Here is a 21,665-nt window from a genome sequence, read left to right on the forward strand (position 1 = left end):
TAATTTATTAAAAGGACATTTTAGTGATCTTGAGGCCCCTTGGAAATTTGCTGAGGCCCCATAGCAGAACCACTGAACTAATGATTATTGATCAATTGTTACTAGAATTGTTTATTATATGCTGTTAAGCAACATAATGTATGATGTTAATGGTTCTAAGTTAATAAAAATTGTTATTGAGAAGATCTAGCTTTTTATAACCTGGGTTGACAGAGAGCCTGGGTGGGGTTTCCTGCATCTATAATACCCCTGGTGCATTAGAGTTAGCAGGCCAACTTGCAACCAAAAAACTACCCCATTAAACATCTTCAGCAGCATTTTCTGAAATGCAAGCATAACTTATAAACTTTTGATTGCTGTATGCCAGTTCATGCATTTGATACCTTGAAAATTATATTTAAGATTAAACCTCTGTTGTTTTGGGTGTGTTTTGACCTATATACTTCTAATATTAAACTTCTAGTAATATAGTGAATGTATTAATATATTTATAGATAGCAAAAAATAACCTGAGGGAGGTGGCAAAACACTTTCCTTTTAACTATTTATTTCTGATGGAGATTTTTTTTAGGCACATAGGGTCAAGCCATAAGAGCTGGTTAAAGCATTGACACAGTAATATTGTAGGCCATAAACACAAGAACCACACTTGATGTTTAACAGGAACAGAAGAATGTGCTTTCACAAAAAAAACAAAAAAAAAGCTAAGCAATATCTGAGAATCTTGAAGAATAAAGGAATAAATTCTGTAATTTGATTAACACGTTAAAGACCTTATGAATTTAAAATAACCATTTTGTGGGTTTTTGAGGCCATGTATAGTGAATGCCTAAATGTTGAGGAAATTCACCTATAAAATTATATATACACGTTTACAGTAGCCGAATTCGGAATAGCAGACTTTTTAAAGCAGGGTTATTATTGTTAAGTAAAACTATATTAAAAAACATTTCACACAGAAACATAATATATATACAATCATGTCTAAAATCAATACTAAAATAACATTGATATAATAAAGATGAGCCAGAAAGATTAAAATTAGTATGGTAGTATTCTACATGCCACCTAACCTTCTTGTTTGAATGTGAAATAACTGATAAACAATTTCATGGGGTCTTTAAACCCACATGGCACTCAGATGCTAAAAACCTTTTATTAACAGTGTTTCACAACCCTGTTCCTAGAACACTTCCAACAGTACACAGTCTCCCTAATCAAACATGCTTGATTCAACTCAGCTACTTGTCAATATTTCAAAATGGGTAAGGGGGGCATCAAAAATGTGTTTGGGTGGCTTCAGGAACAAGGTTTGGGAAACACTGTATTATTAACACAAGGCACTAGATTTAGGGAAATGGGTGAGCGTGTCCTTAACCCAAAGTAGGTCTCCCTGCCTCTAGTGGCTTATTTTACAGATGCTTGTTCTCTGGGAAAATCCATGCCACACATCCTGTACATACTCACTGTAACCTTTTCAGGATTGCACAACACTGCAACTGTAGTTAGCAGATTTAAATAGGGTTACCTAGAACATATTGGATATAATGCTCTCATCCACACTAAGTCTAATTGGGAATCCTCTAAATCCATTTGGGAATGCCCAGGGTCTAGCGGAACACGCTCACAGCCCTACTCCCTAAGTCGATCCATCAACTTAGGAGCTATTCACCTGTAACAGATTTTGGGATCTATATTCCAGGGTGCATTATGCATGTTCAGGCCATGACCTCATATAAACTGATTATGAATTGCTCTTTGCATCACACGGGAATGAAAACGTCCAAGTCCATGACAACAGTTTGGTTACAAACTGTAACCATTAGCTCAAGTTCTATTTGCATAATCAGCTTTTTTTCCCCTGGGTGCCATGTGGTTTCTGTATACCGATGACCACCAGATGGCAGAGGAGCATCAATGTTTCTGTGAATGCGCTGTATAACTTTTGCCCTTGTTTCAGAGAACAGGAAGCAAGCTGTATATACAGTCACACTGTGAGCATCTAAAAAAGCAGCCACATGGTCACAATTATGTAATCACAGTAAAAAGATTTAATTAAAACAGATAAGATATACAGATATCTACGTGACATTACTGTATATTGCATTTGCTGTTAAATCTTTAATTAAACAGTATTATCCATTATTGTTTTTGAATGAATAAAATAAATATTTTCCCTAGTATGCTTTGTATCCCCAGTATGGTCCCCAGATAACAGCCCCTTTCTGTAACATGTAAACAAAATTATTCTGGTTATGTAATAAAATCTGACTGCAATTTGGGCCACATGAAGACTCCAAGTTTGTGGTCAGTATGATTATTAAAAAAAATGTATTCAGCAAGAATGCATTAAATTGATCAAAAGTGACAGTAAAGACACTTACATTGTTAAAGAAAAATTATATTGCAAATAAATGCTCTTTTGAACACTTTCTGTTCAGAATCCTGAAAGTTTCTACAAAATATTAAGCAGCACTACTGTTTTTAGCATTAATAATAATAAGAAAGGTTTCTTGAACAGCAAATCAGCATATTAGAATGATTTCTGAAGGATCATGTGACTGGAGTAGTAATGCTGAAAATGTATCTTTGCCATCACATGAATAAATGACATTTTAAAATATATTTTAAAAAATCTTACCGTCCTAACACTTTTGAATGGTACAGTAATTGCTTAATTTAGATTACAACTGATATACTTTTTCATTTAAATGCCTTCTAAAGCACACAAGGCACATTTCTATATACAGTTCAAGAACAAGATCTTATAATCTCTTTGGGATTGACAATCTATTAATCAAGGCACATCAGTTTAAATTTCACAGTTGAGAAAACATGTTTATATTTCCATTTAAAAACAATGCTATAGTAAAATAATTATTCACAGGAGATCATGAACACCTTTGCCACCAGTTCACTGTAAGTGCACACCTTCATTTCTCAATGCCTTGAAGCAGTTCTAGAGGCAGTGTGAACCACATGCTCTGTGATCTTCTGAGGTTTTCTGTGTTGAAACTTCTTGTATGTGTCATCACTGGTCTTTATGTAGGGAATTGTAATACTCTGTGAGGACCTTCCAGGCTTTAGGGGCCATGAAGCCCTCGGGAGGATTCTCTCCACTGCGAGCCAGCTTGCGCATCTTGGTCCCGGAGATGAACTCAAACTCAGCATGTCTGAATTGAAAAATAGAGGTAAAAGCAGCCTTACTTTCATCCTTCACAATCATTAAGCAACCTTTTTACATGGAAATGATGTTTGCTTAAGTTCCTGGTTATTGTGAAAAGACATTTATATGCCTCATGTCTGGTCATACTCTCACACTCTTACAGGAACGCCAACCTGGAGGGCAAAACAAGGCTTTCCTCCATTGCCTGTTTGTAATTTTTACCAGGTTTGCACTAAGTACTAATGTACTGATGTACAGTGATATAAAAACAAAAAAAACAATTCAGTATACACCTTATTGATGATGCATACTATAAACAGGCAAGCAGATGAACCCTTGTTAAGCTTTTTTCCATAGAAAATCATTATAAAGAAAATGCTTACCCAATCATCTGCTTAAGTGTTTAGAATGTCCTGCAGTTTTTAGTGATTGAAACAATGCAGCAGGTGCTGTATATGGATCACAAGTGCCCAAAACTTGCATTTTGTTCAAATATTTTTGTTTTTCTTAGAAAACTGATGTTCTGTGGATGTTTTGCCCTCCAGGTCTCCGTGTCAGTCAAGTGACTGAAAACAATGAATTGGAATTTTCATGCAATCAGCATATTTTAAATTAAAATTTTAAATGTAAATTTACTCACTCTCCAGCCATCCTAGGTGTATATGACTTTCTTCTATCAGCCAAACATGATCAGAGTTATATTAAAAAATATCCTGCCGCTTCCAAGCTTTATAATGGGAGTGAATGGTACTTTTTTAAGCCAAAAAAAGTGCATCCATCCATCCATCCATCATAAAAGTAATCCATACGGCTCCAGTTGGTTAATAAAGGTCTTCTGAAGTGAAGTGAAAAATGTGTTTTTGCAAGAAAAATATCCAGATATTTTTTTTTTAAAATAACATAGGTCTGAAGTAGTGTTTGGCTGAAAGAAGACATACAGTATACACCTAAGATGGCTTGAGGGTGATTAAAATATGGGATAATTTTCATTTTGGGCCCGGGTAAACTATCCCTTTAAGAGATGCACATTCTTCTGTTCCTGTTAATGTCTTATGAAGTACTGTAAATGATCTGTCTTTACATTTAAGTAATTTTTATTAATTTTGCACAGTGCCTTAATCGATGAGCACAATGAATTGAAATGTAAATTAATTTCTTTAGATATCTGTAAAAACAATTCTTTGCTCCAAAATTTGTTTCTACTGTTGTTAATATATATATTTTATGTACTGTGTCATAACCACAGTCACTTTATGGATACCAATAACAGAGATTTATAATCAGGATATTTTAAAATATTTTAAGTACTGTTAAACTGTTGCACTTTATTCACTTCAATCTCACCTATCTTTGTCATAGAAGTCCATTGCTTTCTTGATCTTGTTGTACGCAGCCACTCTGAAGGGGATAATCTCCACTGAGGTGAGTCCAGGTGCCATGGACAGAACTTTACCTCCATGAGTTGGATCATACAGGTCCTGTCCTGACTCTGGGTGGGGCATCCCAGCAGGATCACGACCCACAATGTAGAAATTAGAACCTGCAACCATCCTTGCACGACAGTGCCACTGGACCTGACAGACACACGGACAAGGTTAGTATTTGTAAGGGTGGCACTTATATGTTATGGGTGAAATGAAATGAGTTAATGAGAATCTTAGACTATAAACTGGCCATAATTTTAGATAAATCTCGTAAAAATATAGCTTCCGTTCAAACTATTTTTTTTTTACATTTTTGAAAGTAAAATACAGTAAAAACTGTAGTAATACTGTGAAATATTATTACTATTTAAGTTAACTGTTTTCTATTTTAACATGTATTTTGATCAATTTAATGGATCCTTGCTTAAAAAAAAAATCTTTTAAAAATAAAATAATGACCCCAAAATACTGACAGTAGGATAAACTAAAAAGTGCATGTAAATATGTATGTAAGGCTAGAACTTCTTAAAAGGGCTTTATATGTTGTTGTACATAGGCATGTATGAAAGAGCAGCTTCTACGTACCTCTGTAGGCCCAGCGTACATCATAGGGGAGGGAAAGATGGCTACAATGGTGGATTGTGGGTCTAGAATGCCATCTTCCAGCACAGCAGCATGTTGTTTCATTCTCCAGTCCAGAGGCACGTCATCATCTTTGGTCCAGCCACCCAAAGGATGCAAAAGTAGCACGGGCCTACGATACCCACGTTCCTCCAATCGCCGACGCGTGTCGGTCATTAGCAGGGCGTGGCCATTGTGCACCGGGTTCCTCAGCTGAAAAGCGAACACTGCGTCTGGGAAAACAATGAAACCAGTTAGTGCTTTGATTATTTGTTCCGTAACCATGGTGTGGACCAAGTGCAGAATATCATTAGTTTCTCAAGATGGCGCTATGAACCTACAAAGCCAGAAATTCAAGTCTTATGTGGAGTATCAAATTAACAACCCTGATTTCTTATTTGACTTTTTGAAATTGACACCAGCCAATGAATGCTTGACATGTGGTAAACATTTGACTTTTTTTGGCAACACCTTATCAAATACCTGTCTATTAAATGTATATTAATACATTGTAAATCCAAACAGTATAATTAACTTATAATGGAAAGTACCTTTTACTCAAAATGTGCCAAAAAGTTTAATTATATTTTTTTGAGTTCATTCAACATCTATCAGAGATTTAAGTTAACACTTTTTTTTTTTTTTTTTTTTTTTACAGCTCCGCTAAAGTTTAAAGTTTAGGGAAATTGAAAAAATAGATTCAACCATAATCAAACATTTTAATGTCAAACATACACCCTCTAGTGGCGTACTCAGAACTTGCACTCCGATGCTTTCCCTATAACCTAACCTGTGGCCAATAATGTGAGCGTAGCTGACACTGATTAGACCAGTCTGCAACATTATTATAAACAGCTGAATACTTGCATAATTGCAAAATAAAAATGCATGTATTTGGACTTGAATTGACCTGCTGTCAAATCAAACTGCCCTGCGAACGTCTGGGTATCTGTGCATTGTAAACCCTAATGCTAAAAAAAAATAATAATAATAATTGGTTTGAGTAGAACAAACTTAAATTAAATGAGTTCAGTCAAATGAACTTTTATGAGTATTTAGAACTTTCTTTTTCTTTCAAGTTCACAGAACTGGTATATTTGAAGTTAAACGGAACTGTTTCATTATTTTGAGTTTTATTAACTTTTCTTTTAATGTAGACAAACTTAAGTTTAACTGAAACTGGGCTGGGATTTCTATTTCCCAGCATGCTTTGCCCATGGCACTCGAAAGGGAGAGTAAATGCTAAAATTAAGTGTTATATAATGTTTTTTGTGCAAGATTAATTTTAAGTAGGAGATTTAGTCGTGATTAATGTTTTGTTATGCTAATTTAGAAGAGTTTCTGTGGCTTGGTTTGAGAGCAAGCATGTTAAATGCTCTTTATTGCTGTACTTGTTTATTAGGTGCTATGCCATGCTATTATTACAATGTTAACAAATTAGCAAGTTTTAGCATTTTTTGAAGTAGCTTGTTATAGTTAGCAAATTTTACACTAATAGAAATGTTTACATTAGGGTTACACAATAATTTTAAGTTAAATGTATGAGTGTACTCAAGTATTTGAAGTTAAGAACAATTAAAATGTGTTATATGAGTGGTACAAAATAAATTTCTGCCAGTTCTGCTTACTTACATGTACACTTTGAATTTCTTAACTTAAAAATTGAGTCAACTGATTGCCTCAATTTTTTTGAGTTTTGCCAACTTATTTGGGTTTACAGTGTACTTAAAACTTTGAGTTGCATTAAATTAAGATGAACAAAACACTAACTATATTTTGATTTAAATTAATGTTTATTTGTATTTTTTTTTGAAAAATTAAATAGCTATGCTTACTGATGATATTTGCAAACTTACAAATATAGAGGCAATCAGTTGCCTCACATTTTTTGAGTTAGTAGAACTTATCCAGGTTTACAGTGTATTATAATATTTTTAATATTATATGGGATATAATATTAAAAATATTATAATATTAATACACCAGAACTTTGTGGCTGTAAGAAGCATGCGTGCTTTTAATTCCTTGCTTAATATACAGCCAATACCCCAATCACACCCTAGATCCAGAATGACAATAATTTTATTTTTATTTTTTTGGATATGCATGAGTACTTTAAAATGTAATTCAGTTTAAAGTGTCTCCAGAAAATCACTCTGTATGCGCAGTTACTCTCTCTCTTAACCCATCTTGTAACCCATCTTACTCATCTTCTTTAACCAATTTGCTTTACCTGCTTTCATCTCTTTAAATCTCTGCTTCAGCTCCCTTGGAGTGAGACGGTACTTATCCAGCCCATCATTCCATCTGATCCGCTCCAATACCTCTAGCTCGCCCCCCACCAGCCAGTCACCGCTTTCCAAAACCATCTATTTACAGGTAAGCGGTTAAAGAATGTAGTTAATGTGCATTTGTCAGTTATAACAATCATTTATTACAACAGTTGTATTCTCTTTTTTTAAAAATAGCAAGTATTATAAATTTCATTAAGAAATACAAATTTCTATTTATTATTTAAGAAACAATTTGTGCCATTTCGGAGCCCTTTCTTCTGGTAAAAAAATAAGTTAACTGTATTCATTCTTAAAGGTTTCCTCAATACTTTAGTATTTTTATGTATTCATTATCATGGCATTGGATGAAAAGTAATTGATACCTTTATGTAAGGGTGTTTGGGACAGAATGTCCCCCACTGGTGAGCACATCGCTCTTCCTTTCGATGCTCAAAGAACTCTGGGCTGTGTAAGATGGCGACGCATTTTCCCTGGTACTCCAGCGCCACAGCCGCACTGCCTTGAAGACGTTCTTTAATCTCGGTGGCAACAGGAAGGACAATGGGTACTGAGAGGTTGATGGTGCCCCCTATATTTAGGGATAAGCAAGTTAATCAACACATATTAAAAATAATTTTGAAGAGATCACTTGTCTTTATCCAAAGCGATGTACAAATGAGGAGAAAAACAGAAGCAGTTAAACCAACAAAAGGACAACAATATGTAAATGGTGTGACAAGTCCCAGTTAGTCTAGCACTTTTTTTAAAAACAAATAGAAAAAAAAAAATATAAATAGTATCTTGAAAATGGCTAAAGACAGGAAAGAGTTAGAAAGGTCATTACATCAGCAAGGAACAACCAAGATAAAGGTCTGTGAAAGTGATTTTGTGCCATTTTGGTGCCGTTCACTTGCAGAACCCAAATGCAATTTTAAAAAATAAGCATTGGCGAGTATATGAAACTGTGTCACTCGCCATGTGGCTGGTAACATTTTTATTAACTCTTATTAATTCATTTTTATTAATTCTAACAATGTATCAAACTGCCAAAGTCACGCCGCCCAGCGGCGAACCATTGAAATTTCGAAACACTTATGGTGTAACGAAGCCTCGTTTACTGAAATCACTTGACTTTGGCAGTTTGATACGTGCTCCGAATCATGATTCAAAACAAAAAATTTGTAAAGCTTCGAAGCTTCATGAAGCAGTGTTTAGAAATCACCCTTCACTAGATATTGTTGAATAAAGCTGTTATTTTGTTTTTTTGGCGCACAAAAAGTATTCTCGTTGCTTCATAACATTAAGGTTGAACCACTGTAGTCACATGAACTGTTTTAAATATGTCTTTAGTAGCTTTCTGGGCATCTGAAAGTGTTAATTATCTTTCTGGCAATGGAGGCCTCACTGAGTGTCACGATCACCGTCAGTTCCTGTCACTTCCTGGACTACATTCCCCATAATCCTCTCTGCCAATCACCTGCACTCACTCCACCAATCACTCCACTAATCACCACACCCAGCTGCCATGCATTACCTGGACTATAAAAGACTCACACACTCATCATCTGATCGCGAAGTCTTGTTGTCACTTGTGTCACATTTCTGAGCGTTTCCTTGTATCCGGTTTGCCTGTCTGTGATTGATTTTGCCTGATTCCTGTTTTACGACCCATTGCTGCCTGCCTCGATCCTTGCCTGTACCCTGACTACGACTCTGCCTGTTCCTTATTGCTCCTGTTTGTTCCTGTTTGACCCTGCCTGAACGACCACGCTCACTTCTAATAAAACGCTGCAGTTGGATCTTACTCTGAGTCCTGCCTTCGTTACACTGAGCCATCGGATTTAATCAAAAATATCTTAATATGTGTTCAGAAGATGAACAAAGGTCTTACGGGTGTAGAACGACATGAGGGTGAATAATTAATGACAGATTTTCATTTTTAGATGGACTAACCCTTTAAATTTCTGTACCTGAAAACTACTCTCAGACCTACCAGAAAAAAACTGAAAAGCACTGTTTATTTCATTTGTATCTTCATTATATTGTATTTATCTTTGTGCTTTTAATCAGATTATTTGTTCTTATTTTATTACTGACCGTTTTTAGCTGTGGTATCGACATTGGAAAAAGAGAATTGTGAATTTTCACAAATTTTGGTGTCATAACCGCCTGTTTTTGCAAAAACAGTTTTATGGCCAGTAAAAAATATTTATGGTTGGTACATTGGACCATTGGCAGGTGTGGCAAAAAGTTAGTTTTAGGCCCTGGGTATAGGGGTGCAGAGCCAGTGGTTTTTCTATAGGTAAACATCAGTGCCTTGAATTTGATGCGAGAGCCTATTAGTAACCAGTGTAAACTGATGAAGAGAGGTGACGTGCTCATTAGCATCATTATCCATCATTAGCTGCCTGCTCTGCTTAATGCTGCTAACAATGTATCTCAGTACACTGAATGTTATTTGCTTGCATACAATTGAAAATACTGCCTCCTCCCCTAACCGATGTTTGCCGAGCAACCCAATTAAACCGACAAAGCGTGTGAATTTCACAGGAAGCCAGATCATTGCATCATTCGGTCTCCTGAAAGCAGCACTGGCACCTGTTATTTTATGCATGAAACATCTTCTAAATAACAGTACAAAGCTCAGATCAGCCTTCTGCTGTTGGTACCATCGCCAACATAAAGACAATTATCCTGACTAATTGTGATTGCTTGTGTGTAGAATAAAAATGAGTTGTACTAATAATTGGAAGGAGATGTTTAGTACTGCAACAAGAGACTGCTGATGGCTTAAACATTTGAGACACCTTTTTAAATGTGTGTGCTTGTATGTTACCATCCAGAAGGGTGTTGAAGTGAATGACTTGTAGGTATTCTCTCTCCCTCATGAAGCCCTTTAGAGGGCTGGCCCATCCTTCAGCCAACACCTGCACCCACTGTAAGTCCAACTACACACACAAATACAGAAAGCTGCGTTTACAAACGGAACAGTTAGCTAATATCATATTCTTGAAAATGTCTGTTCTGATTGATTGCCTGTAGGAAGGATTATGTAACAACTCTGTGGAATAATAAGTGAGAATACGTTTAAGGAACAGAATTTAAAATCATTATTGTTGTGGGTTCTGGAATACATTTGCATTGTAATAAGGGATCACTGTTCACATCTGCCATGTGTCATCCTGTCAATAATTCACTCATATTTATGAATACATGAACATGAGTGGTCCCTGACCTTGAGGACTACTGCTACTGGTTACCTTGGTGATGCTGATAGAGGGCAGGGTGTTGGCGTCCGCCTGCGCCAGCTTGAGTCTGTTCTCAGGAACAAACAGTTCATTAATCTCCTCTATAACTCCACTGGGAATGATGCTCTGAGAAAGAGAGAGAAAGAGAGATCAAAGGGTTGAATGAAAAAAGTATCTTCCAGCTAATGGTGTGTGCAAATGTTACCTTGAGCTATTTCGATCTGACCCTTAAAACAGACTTTCATTGCTGTAATTGCAATGTAATCAGGTTTGTTCAGTAATAGTAGAGAACTTTCTTGTAAAAAAAAAAAGTAGCTCATTTAAATTTTACAACATGAAGTACAACATGAAGATTTTAGGGGTTTTGTTACAGTTATTAATGTGGAGGTGAATAATATAGTGTATAATAACACTACACTATAATACGTGTATAATAATTTGTACTATAATAGTATAATTTTTTCTCTTACATAAAATTTGCTTCAGGCTTCACTTGGAATATAACTCATTTGTTCAGCCTAGGAAAACTGACATCTTCACTCTTTATTAAAATAATATTAAAGTTTTGTTAAAGATTTGTAAGCACGTTGCATTGTTGAGCTTGGAGGCAAACAGTTTTATTTGTGATAACACAATGAAACATGCAAAATTATCCCCTCCGGATATCACTTTTGTACGGAGCCATTAAAAGGACATGGTGAATGAAAACATATGAGATGGGAGGAAAAATTATTATGCTTTTGCATTCTCTCTAATATTTTGCATTCCACTGAGAGACTTTGCATTTATTTTGCTTCTTTAAAAAAAAAAAAAATACAAATAAGAAATGTTGGGGGGAAAATAACACTTTTAAAAAATGAAACTGAAAATGAAAGGCAAGTAACCATCTTAATAAGTGAGTCATTTAATCATTCATTCAAACGATTCGTTCCAATGGCTGATTCATTCAAGAATGAGGCAGTTGTTTATGAATGGATCATTGAATCTTTGACTCAAACATTTATGATTATTTTCAATGTTGAAAACAGTTGTGTACTTTTTTTTCAGGATTCCTTGATGAATAGAAAGTTCAAAAGAACAGCATTTATCTGAAATACAAAGCTTCTGTAGCATTATACACTACCGTTCAAAAGTTTGGGGTCAGTAAGAATTTTTATTTTTATTTTTTTGAAAAGAAATTAAAGAAATGAATACTTTTATTCAGCAAGGATGCATTAAATCAACCAAAAGTGGCAGTAAAGACATTTATAATGTTACAAAAGATTAGATTTCAGATAAACACTGTTCTTTTGAACTTTCTATTCATCAAATAATCCTGAAAAAAAGTATTGTACACAAATATTTTGTACAATTGTACACATTAAATGTTTCATGAGCAGCAGATCAGCATATTAGAATGATTTCTGAAGGGTCATGTGACACTGAAGACTGGAGTAATGATGCTGAAAATTCAGCTTTGCCATCACAAGAATAAATTACTTTGTGAAATATATTGAAATAGAAAACAGTTATTTTAAATTGTAATAATATTTCACAATATTACTGCTTTTACTGTATTTGTAATTAAATAAATGTAGCCTTGGTGAGCAGACGAAACTTCTTTTAAAAACATTAAAAATCTTAGTGGTTCCAAACTTTTGGACTGTACTGTATGTACACGTAAAATGATCACTCAGGTTAGAAGCAGCGATTCTATTTAATTTGTTCCCAGACAGAGCACACAGATTCAACTGAAAGCGTTGCTGCTCTCAGCCACATTAAATTTGTCACATGGCGCTTTCTTAGGAAAAACCCAATTTTACTCCTCCAGGGCCTAACCTGCCACTGTGCAAGGCAAACAGGCATTACGGCAATTTTGCACCGGCCCGAGCCAATGACCTAACTGGTTCCACTTGTGCATCATACCAATATACATTTTTTTGTGACAGCAAATCAAAGTTATTAATTATGAAGGCTAGATTCAAAATAAACCGGTAGTATTATTATCATACTTCAAAACTATCTAAAGTTTTGAATCTCTGTAGGAATAAAATGTAATGGTTTTTAATGCCTTTCAAGGCCTTAATTTTCACAAAATCCATTTAATGACTTTTAATGCAAATCCTCTTAAAAATCATTCATATTATCAATGTTGAAAACAGTTAAACTGCTTAATATATTTGTGCAAACCATGATACATTTTTCAGGATTTGATCAATAGAAAGTAATAAATAAATAAATAATTTATTAAGTCTTTACATTCACTTCTGATCAGTTCGAATGTATCCTTGCTGAATAGAAGTATTCATTTCTTTGAACCCAAACTTCTGAACAGTAATGTATGTATTTTTTTTCCAAAGGAAAAAATATTACACATGGGGTTGGAACTACATGAGGGTGAGTAAATAATGACAATTTTATTTTTGGGTAAACTGTCCCTTAAAGAAAGAACCAGATTCAATTTTACTACAACTAGAGTAAAATATCCTGCTTTATCTATTATTGTTGTGTCCTTCAGATAGATATGTAGCCACAGGCTTGTAATATCTATCAATGGCTTCAACCTTGGACTTCTGACCGTAAGGTACTTTAAAGATAAAGGTACATGCACCAATTGGGAAACGGTTATTTTCAAGGCTGAGCTCCTGACTAACCTGCTCCTTTAACAGATCCACCACCTCTTGAATGCATTCGTTCACTGTGAGCTCTCCAGTCCTCAGAATAAGCTCAGGAGCTTCTGGACTCTCATACTCAGAATCTATGCCGGTGAAGCCTGAGCAAGAAATGAAGCAAGGAAAACAGGGGAAGATGGAAATGAAAGAAGAATGTTGAGTATTATGTTTAGACTGCTCTGTTTGCAGGCTGTTTTCATGTCTCTATGGTTTTGTACATCTTTTTTTCCACTTAATTTTTGGAACAGCACAGTTTGAAAGTTTCTATTTTTTCGTATTACCTTTAATCTCCCCAGCTCTTGCTTTTTTGTAGAGTCCTTTAACGTCTCTGCTCTCGCACACCTCCAGAGGAGCGTTCACATACACCTCAAAAAATGGCAAACCTGCTTTCCCATGGATGCTTCGGGCCTCCGCACGGTCCTGTAGAGTAAAGATGTTGAGCATTATGAATTTTATGGAACATTTTATTAAAAATGGTCAAATGGACCTTTTGTTCTGCAGTGCATTCATCCTAGAAGACACATGTGATTTGAAGAAACCCTGCATAGATTTTGAAAACTTTCTAATAATGTTGTGATTTTGGTTTGATCTTTTGATTCAAATCAAAACCTAGTTCAAACAATTTGTATTAGTGATAAAATGATCAAGTCGCTGGTGTGGTTGCTCACTTTGGTGAACGGCGAGATGAAACTTGTAATGCAAACAAGCCCAGCATCTGCAAACAGTTTGGCCACCTCAGCAATACGCCTAATATTCTCCTCACGATCTTCAGAAGTAAAGCCCAGGTTCTTATTTAGGCCGTGACGGATGTTATCACCATCCAAAGAGTAGCAGGGAATGCCGTGAGCGACCAGATATTCCTCTAAAGCGAAACCCACTGTTGTCTTACCAGCCCCTGATAGACCTACAGACAAACACACACACACACAAAGGCAATGAAATAAGAGATTCCTTACACTTGGATATAAAGTGTGTTGCAAGTTTTGCATTATGTATTTACTGTTGTACGTGTGTCCATGCATTACCTGTGAGCCAGACTGTACATCCTCTGAAACCTCCTCTGGTTCCCACGACCTGCCCTCTCTTGCTGCGGCTGACATGATGAGCCTGGTATACCACATTAGTGGACTTTTGCAGGTCCTACAAACACACATGCATACATGCCAACGTTTAGAACAAATTTTGGTGTAGTATTAGTATTTTAAATACTGTACCTGAGCACAGGAATACACAAGGAATACACCATTTACATTTATGCTATAATCAAACTACAAGCAACAGCACAATTAAATACAAATAAACAGTGCTTTTCAGGTATCTAACAGTAGTTTTCAGGTACAGAAAATATAAAACTTTATATTATCTTCACTGCACTGTAAACCCGAATAAGTTGGCAAAACTCAAAAAAAAGAAGCCTCAAAATTAAGTTAAGAAATTCAAAAGTTTAAGTAAAAACTGGCAGATTTTTATTTTGTATTCATACATTTTAGTTGTTCTTAACTTAAAAATGTTTGAATACACTCATACTCAATGTGAACATTTAACTTAGCTAGCTATAACAAGCTAATTCAGAAAATGCTAATTAGCTAACATAATAACAATAGCATGTTATAGCACTTGCTGAACAAGTACAGCAATCTAAAGCATTTGATATACTTGCTCTCAAACTAAGCCACATGAACCACTTGACACCATGATGGTAACTCTCCAAAAATCCACATTAAAGGATTTGTTCACTTTCAAATTAAAATTTCCTGATAATTTACTCACCCCCATGTCATCCAAGATGTTCATGTCTTTCTTTCTTCAGTCGAAAAGAAATTAAGTTTTTTGATGAAAACATTCCATGATTTTTCTCCATATAGTGGACTTCAATAGAGCCCAAACTTTTACAGTTTACAGTGCAGCTTCAAGGCATGATCCCAGATGAGGAATAAGGGTCTTATTTAGAGAAACAATCACTCATTTTCTTAAAAATATATAATTTATTTATTTATTTATTTAAGTTTTAACAATAAATGCTCATCTTGAACTAGCTCTCTTCTTCTTTTCTATTTGAATTCCAGCAGTGTAAACACTGCTAAATGTATTACTGCCCTCCACAGGTCAAAGTTTGAACTAATTGTTATATACTTGCACTAGAATATTGTATATGACAATTTAGTTCAAACTTTGACCTGTGGAGGGCAGTAATACACTTAGAAGTGTCTACACTGCTGGATTTCAAATAGAAAAGAATAAGAGAGCTAGTTCAAGATGAGCATTTATGGTTAAAATGTATAAAATTACAAAGAATTTTAGAAAATGAGCGATGCTTTCTCTAGATAAGACCCTTATTCCTCATCTGGGATCACTGTAAACTGTAATTTTGACCTTAAACCATTTGGGCTCCATTGAAGTCCACTATATGGAGAAAAATCCTGGAATGTTTTCATCAAAAACCGTAATTTTTTTTTCGACTGAAAAAAGAAAAGACATGGACATCTTGGATGACATGGGGGTGAGTAAATTATTAGGAAATTTTAATTAGAAAGTGAACTAATCCTTTAACAGAAACTCTTCTGAATTAGCATAAAAAAACATTACTCACTACTAAATCTCCAACTTAACATTAATCTTGCACAAAAAAAAGACTATATAACACTTAATTTTAGCATTTATTTTCCCCTTCAAGTGCCATGGGCAAAGCATGCTGGAAAATAGAAATCCCAGCACAGTTTCAGTCAAACTTAAGTTCGTCTACATTAACTCCTGGTTTCACAGACAAGGCTTAAAGGTTTAGTTCATCCAAAAATGAAAATTCTGTCATTTATTACTCACCCTCAAGCCTTTCCACACCCGTAAAACCTTCATTAATCTTCAGAACACAAATTAAGATATTTTAGTTTAAATCCGATGGCTCAGTGAGGCCTTCATAGGGAGCAATGACATTTCCTTTCTCAAGATCCATTAATGTACTAAAAACATATTTAAATCGGTTCATGTGAGTACAGTGGTTCAATATTAATATTATAAAGCGATGAGAATATTTTTGGTGCGCCAAAAAAACAAACAAAATAATGACTTATTTAGTGATGGCCGGTTTCAAAACACTGCTTCAGGAAGATTCGGAGCACAAATGAATCAGTGTGTCAAATCTGCTGTTCGGAGAGCCAAAGTCACGTGATTTCAGCAATTGGCAGTTTGACACGCGATCTGAATCATGATTCGATACACTGATTCATTTGTGCTCCGAAGCTTTCTGAAGCAGTGTTTTGAAATCGACCATCACTAAATAAGTCGTTATTTTGGTTGTTTTTGGCGCACCAAAAATATTCTTATCGCTTTATAATATTAATATTGAACCGCTGTACTCACATGAACCGATTTAAATATGTTTTTAGTACCTTTATGGATCTTGAGAGAGGAAGTGTCATTGCTCCCTATGGAGGCCTCACGGAGCCATCGGATTTCAACTAAAATATCTTAATTTGGGTTCCGAAGTTTAACAAAGGTCTTACGGGTGTGGAACGACATGAGGGTAAGTAATAAATGACAGAATTTTAATTTTAAGCTAGTCCTAGACTAAAACGCATGTTTGAGCTGTTGTAACTGAAAGCAACTTGTACTACTTAAATGCCTTAATTGAACTAAGGCCTAATCCTGGCTTAGGCTAAGCCCTGTCTGTGAAACTGGGCCTAAAAGAAATAAGTTCATAAAACTTTTTTATTGTTTTATAAAACAATAAAACAGCTGAAAACAGATTTTGAGAGCACTTAACATAAAAAAAATCTTTTACTTCCTTTAAACCCTCCCTATTCTTAAGAAAACCCAAATTCACTCATTGCAAATTCATGTCAACACCATTGCTGAGTATTTTTTCTTTAAAACTGCTGGTATCTGTGATGTCACAAACCACCTTGTAACCAATCACATCAATGGGCCGGTGGGCTTTAGCATATCATTAACAGCGAACTAGCAGGGGAGTCTCTAGAGGAGCCAGGTTATCCCGTCAATTTTTCTGTTGATATTAAAAATCATGCAGATTTAGCAAACTGGCGGGTACATGATGTTTATTACGATGTTATGATGAACTATATGCTTTTCTCCACTGACGTTCTGAGTTCAAAGCATTTCTAAGGATATTGATTGTTAGAAGGAAGCTGTCTGACTCTGAGATGGTGAACAGGAACATGGTTTGTGTAACATTAGCAACACATTATTAGCTGTTTGATAGTCAAGCAAAAGCATAAGCATATTGATTACCGTTAGGTGTCCAATGTTGTAAAGAGTGATACCATTGTGCAGTTTACCTTTTTTTCACAGGGAAAGAATTTTTTTTTAATGTTTGCTAGAATACTCGCCAAGACAGGCATGTTGAAATACTTTTGGTGTGATTTTTGTCTGTTCCAGTGCAAGACTTGAAAGAGAACTCCGTATTTGTGAGCTGTCTGAGATAAGCGTATGCGAGCCTCGGATGAGTACACAGACAAATCTTTTTACAATTCCGATATATCTATATTATTCTTAAAGATGAAACAGATATAAGCAGAATCATATATACGCAATAAATCCATAGTGAAGAAAATCCATAGTGTGCTGATAAGAATTAACTGTTACTGTAGGAAATGTACAATAGAAATAGGGTATGATGGAATAAGTACTTAAAATATCAGTGTTACAGGCAGCTATTGGTCTCAAATTGGGAGTTATTAATACAACGTGGTTAGTGTTCAGTCATTGTAGCCATAACTTTCTACATTTCTCTCTCTTACACACACTCATGAATTGTATTGCCTCAGTCCCCTGCAGAGAGCCTCACTGAGAAAAATACTAGTGCAGGACAAGCTGCAGGAAAACCAACTCTGGTTTATAAACAGACCATTATATTCATTAACTATGAATGTACCTGCATCAACTTTGGACAGGACAGTCACACCCCCATACACAGGGTCAGTTATAAAAATCTTGCTGGCTAATACACGTCAGATAAAAAAGGATAAATCACGCAATAACAACTCAGTCAATTATGTAATTTAGCTGTATACTCTCTCACACACAGCCTTTTATTCATACCCCCGTCTCAAATTTACTTGTGGAGTGCTTGAAAAACAAATAGATTCATTCATTACACAACCTACTGGTATCCAGTGAATCCCCCTAACAGACCACCTCTCTCAAACACACGCTTTTCCCTTTTATTTTCTCTGTTAAGCCAGACATGCAGTGCCAGTAGGCTTTTATGAATGAACACTGTAGAACTAGCCTAACAGCCTTAATATGTGAATGACTTGCATTAAATAAACTGAATAATCTCTGACCTCTGAACAGTCTGACAGATTCTGGATCTTTGTCTTTCTGACTGCAGATGTCATATTTCAGTAAATTCAAACACAACAAATCAGGGTTGAGAAATCTTGTTTGACGGTTTGTCTTATAAAAAGATTAATATCTGACTCTGACACCTGGCTATCTATCACAAAAGGAATGTGGAGGGACTTATTATTCTTTTTGAGTAGAAAATGACAGTGAAGGCAGCCATTTTAGCGGCTTTATTCCAATTTTAATCGCCAAAATGTAAGTTTTTCAGCTATCACTTGAAGTGATTTCTAAAATTTTAAAATATATGTTAAAGGGTTAATTCAGCCAAAAATGAATATTATGTCATTAATGACTCACCCTCATGTCATTTCAAACCCGTAAGACCTTCATTCATCTTCGGAACACAGATTAAGATATTTTAGATTTAGTCCGAGAGCTTTCTGTCCCTCCATTGAAAATGAATGTACGGTATACTGTCCATGGATCTGGATCATGGATCTGTTGTCAATCCGCGTTCACGACTCCGCAGTGACGCTGCTTGTGACAGCGGTTGCTGCTGTGTAGGAGCTTCTTCCATCGCCCTTAGCGAAATCCTGAGACATGTTTGCGAAGGTTGTTTTGTTTACAGCATGCGTCTCCTTCAGACTGTAAACGAAGCTCGGGCACACCAGATAACACATCAGCAGCGTCTAACCCGGATTGACAACAGATCCGAAAGAGAAGACAATGCTGAATAAAGTCGTAGTTTTTGTTATTTTTGGACCAAAATTTATTTTTGATGCTTCAAAAACTTCTAACTAACCCACTGATGTCACATGGACTACTTTGATGATGTTTTTATTACCTTTCTGGACATGGACAGTATACCGTACAAACATTTTCAATGGAGGGACAGAAAGCTCTCGGACTAAATCTAAAATATCTTAAACTGTGTTCCGAAGGTGAAAGGAGGTCTTACAGGTTTGGAACGACATGAGGGTGAGTCATTAATGACATCATTTTCATTTTTGGGTGAACTAACCCTTTAAAATGTATTGAAAACATGCATTAAGAACTATGGTTTAACTCCTCCATTTTACTCTTATCTTTGAGAAGGACGTTTTTATATGAAGTTTAATACAAAGTTAAAAATTTATCTGTGTTTATAGGCTCAATATAAAGGTATATTAGCCAACATACACGAAAAACACCCAAGTGTGATACTTTTTTCCAAGTGCAGGTTGCCTCACTGACTGAACTCTGATCCATGACACTGATTAACTGACATGAACTCTAAAACAGAGCACAAGCATGAAGCATTTCATATTGTATGGAACTGCAATTTCCAAATATTACAAAAAATAATATGTGTAATAATTGTACAATTCTTGCTGATTTTAAGTGTGTGTATATATATATATATATATATATATATATATATATATATATATATATATATATATATATATATACTTAAAATCAGCAGGAACTGTACAAATATTAGGAATAATGTTTTTTTTTCCTCTCAGTGGTTTTGTATGATGGTTTTAAACATTTATTTTTAAAAACATTCTTAAATTACAACATTTTTTGTGAATTTGGTACTCCAAACTATTCCAGGATTATCATATTTTAGCGATATAGCGTTAACTATATAATAAAGGTAGATTTCTTTAAAAAAAATCGGGATGTCACATTATTTTAAATGGTATAAATGAATAGACAATTTATTAATTTCCGTACTTATTGAGCAAAATAATGGTTTTGTATTTCTGTATACTATAATTTACATTTTTTTCACAAAATGAACATTCATATTTGTTTTAGTCTTTAAATTTAGCTACAAAGCCAAGTTTAATGACAGGTTCTCAATGTGACAACTTACCCCATATGCACCAAGAACAAAGTGTGTTCAATGAAATGTGCAATAAAGCTGGTAATGTTCAATAGAGTGTGAAAAGTAGTAAAAACATGTGAAAACACATTTCTGTTTAGTATTCATCAAGTTTACAGTATCATTTCAGTATGCATGCCGTCTAAATGTAGTTTCTGGGTATTTGTAAAGCCAGTATGTCTAGCCTAACACAGACTTGAAGCAGACCGCCTGCCCAATATCTCCCCAAATGATCGAAGGCAGTTATATAACACATTTAAAAAAAAGTTAGCTGACATTATGCGAAGCTCATGTTCCTGCATCTCAGACAACCCTTACTACACACACTGAATGCCTAAAGAACGACAACGAAGAAAAATACAGCCTTGACAAAATAAACAAACAAGTTTTTCCTGCTACGGCTTTCTGTCTAATCTCACCGGTTTTAGTGTTGTGTTTCCAGGCATATCGCTCCGGTGAAGTGTGCTCTGGTTTGGACTCAGAGGCGGGACGGACTGAACGCGCAGGTGAACTCTTTGTAGGTAGTTTGTGGAGAAGCAGAAAGAGAAGCGTTTTTAAGAGCGATACGAGACACGTCGCATTCCAACGGCCCAGCTTTCGTCCCACCTCCCGGGACCCACAATCTGCATACGACTGAATGGAGAGCAGTGTACCGGTATGAGACTGTAAGGCACGGAGGAGGAGGGCTCAAGAGCTACGGGATAGAAATGGGCGGAGAAAAGAATGAGAGGAGAAACGAAGCCCTTGTTCTGCGTTCATGTGTAAAATAAAAATGATTTTGGGCAGAATGCAAATGATTAATGACTTTCAAGGAGTTTCTTTTTTTTCTTCTTTTAAATAGTCGTCAACTACCTAAAAGACATTTTAAACAAAACGTTTTTTATGATATAGAAAAAAATTAAAATGAAATTTCTTAAGCGTTACATTAGTTTACATCAAATAACAATGAACAATATCTTTGTAAATGTTAATCGCAACATTTAGCCTACTAATATAGTTCTTAAGATCACATCTGTTAACATTAGTTAACGCACTGTGAACTAACATGAACATTTCTATTAACTAGCAATAAGGTTAATAATATCCGTTATAAAAAAAAACTAGTTTA

General features: G+C 35.3%; 1 protein-coding gene across 1 annotated transcript; it reads right to left on the reverse strand.

The window, feature by feature from the left end:
- Positions 1-1,779: 1,779 nt before the first annotated feature.
- papss2a (3'-phosphoadenosine 5'-phosphosulfate synthase 2a) lies at positions 1,780-21,204 on the reverse strand. The gene is made up of 12 exons (XM_067368241.1): positions 20,977-21,204; positions 14,409-14,523; positions 14,052-14,287; positions 13,665-13,803; positions 13,366-13,484; positions 10,745-10,858; positions 10,321-10,432; positions 7,868-8,073; positions 7,445-7,580; positions 5,176-5,444; positions 4,511-4,740; positions 1,780-3,173 (listed from the first exon to the last, which is right to left on the reverse strand). Exons 1-12 carry the CDS (start codon positions 21,001-21,003, stop codon positions 3,032-3,034), a joined length of 1,845 nt encoding a protein of 614 aa, XP_067224342.1. The 5' UTR covers positions 21,004-21,204; the 3' UTR covers positions 1,780-3,031.
- Between the last annotated feature and the right edge of the window lie 461 nt (positions 21,205-21,665).

This window comes from Chanodichthys erythropterus, chromosome 18, assembly GCF_024489055.1.
Source record: "Chanodichthys erythropterus isolate Z2021 chromosome 18, ASM2448905v1, whole genome shotgun sequence".
Classification (NCBI taxonomy): Eukaryota; Metazoa; Chordata; class Actinopteri; order Cypriniformes; family Xenocyprididae; genus Chanodichthys; species Chanodichthys erythropterus.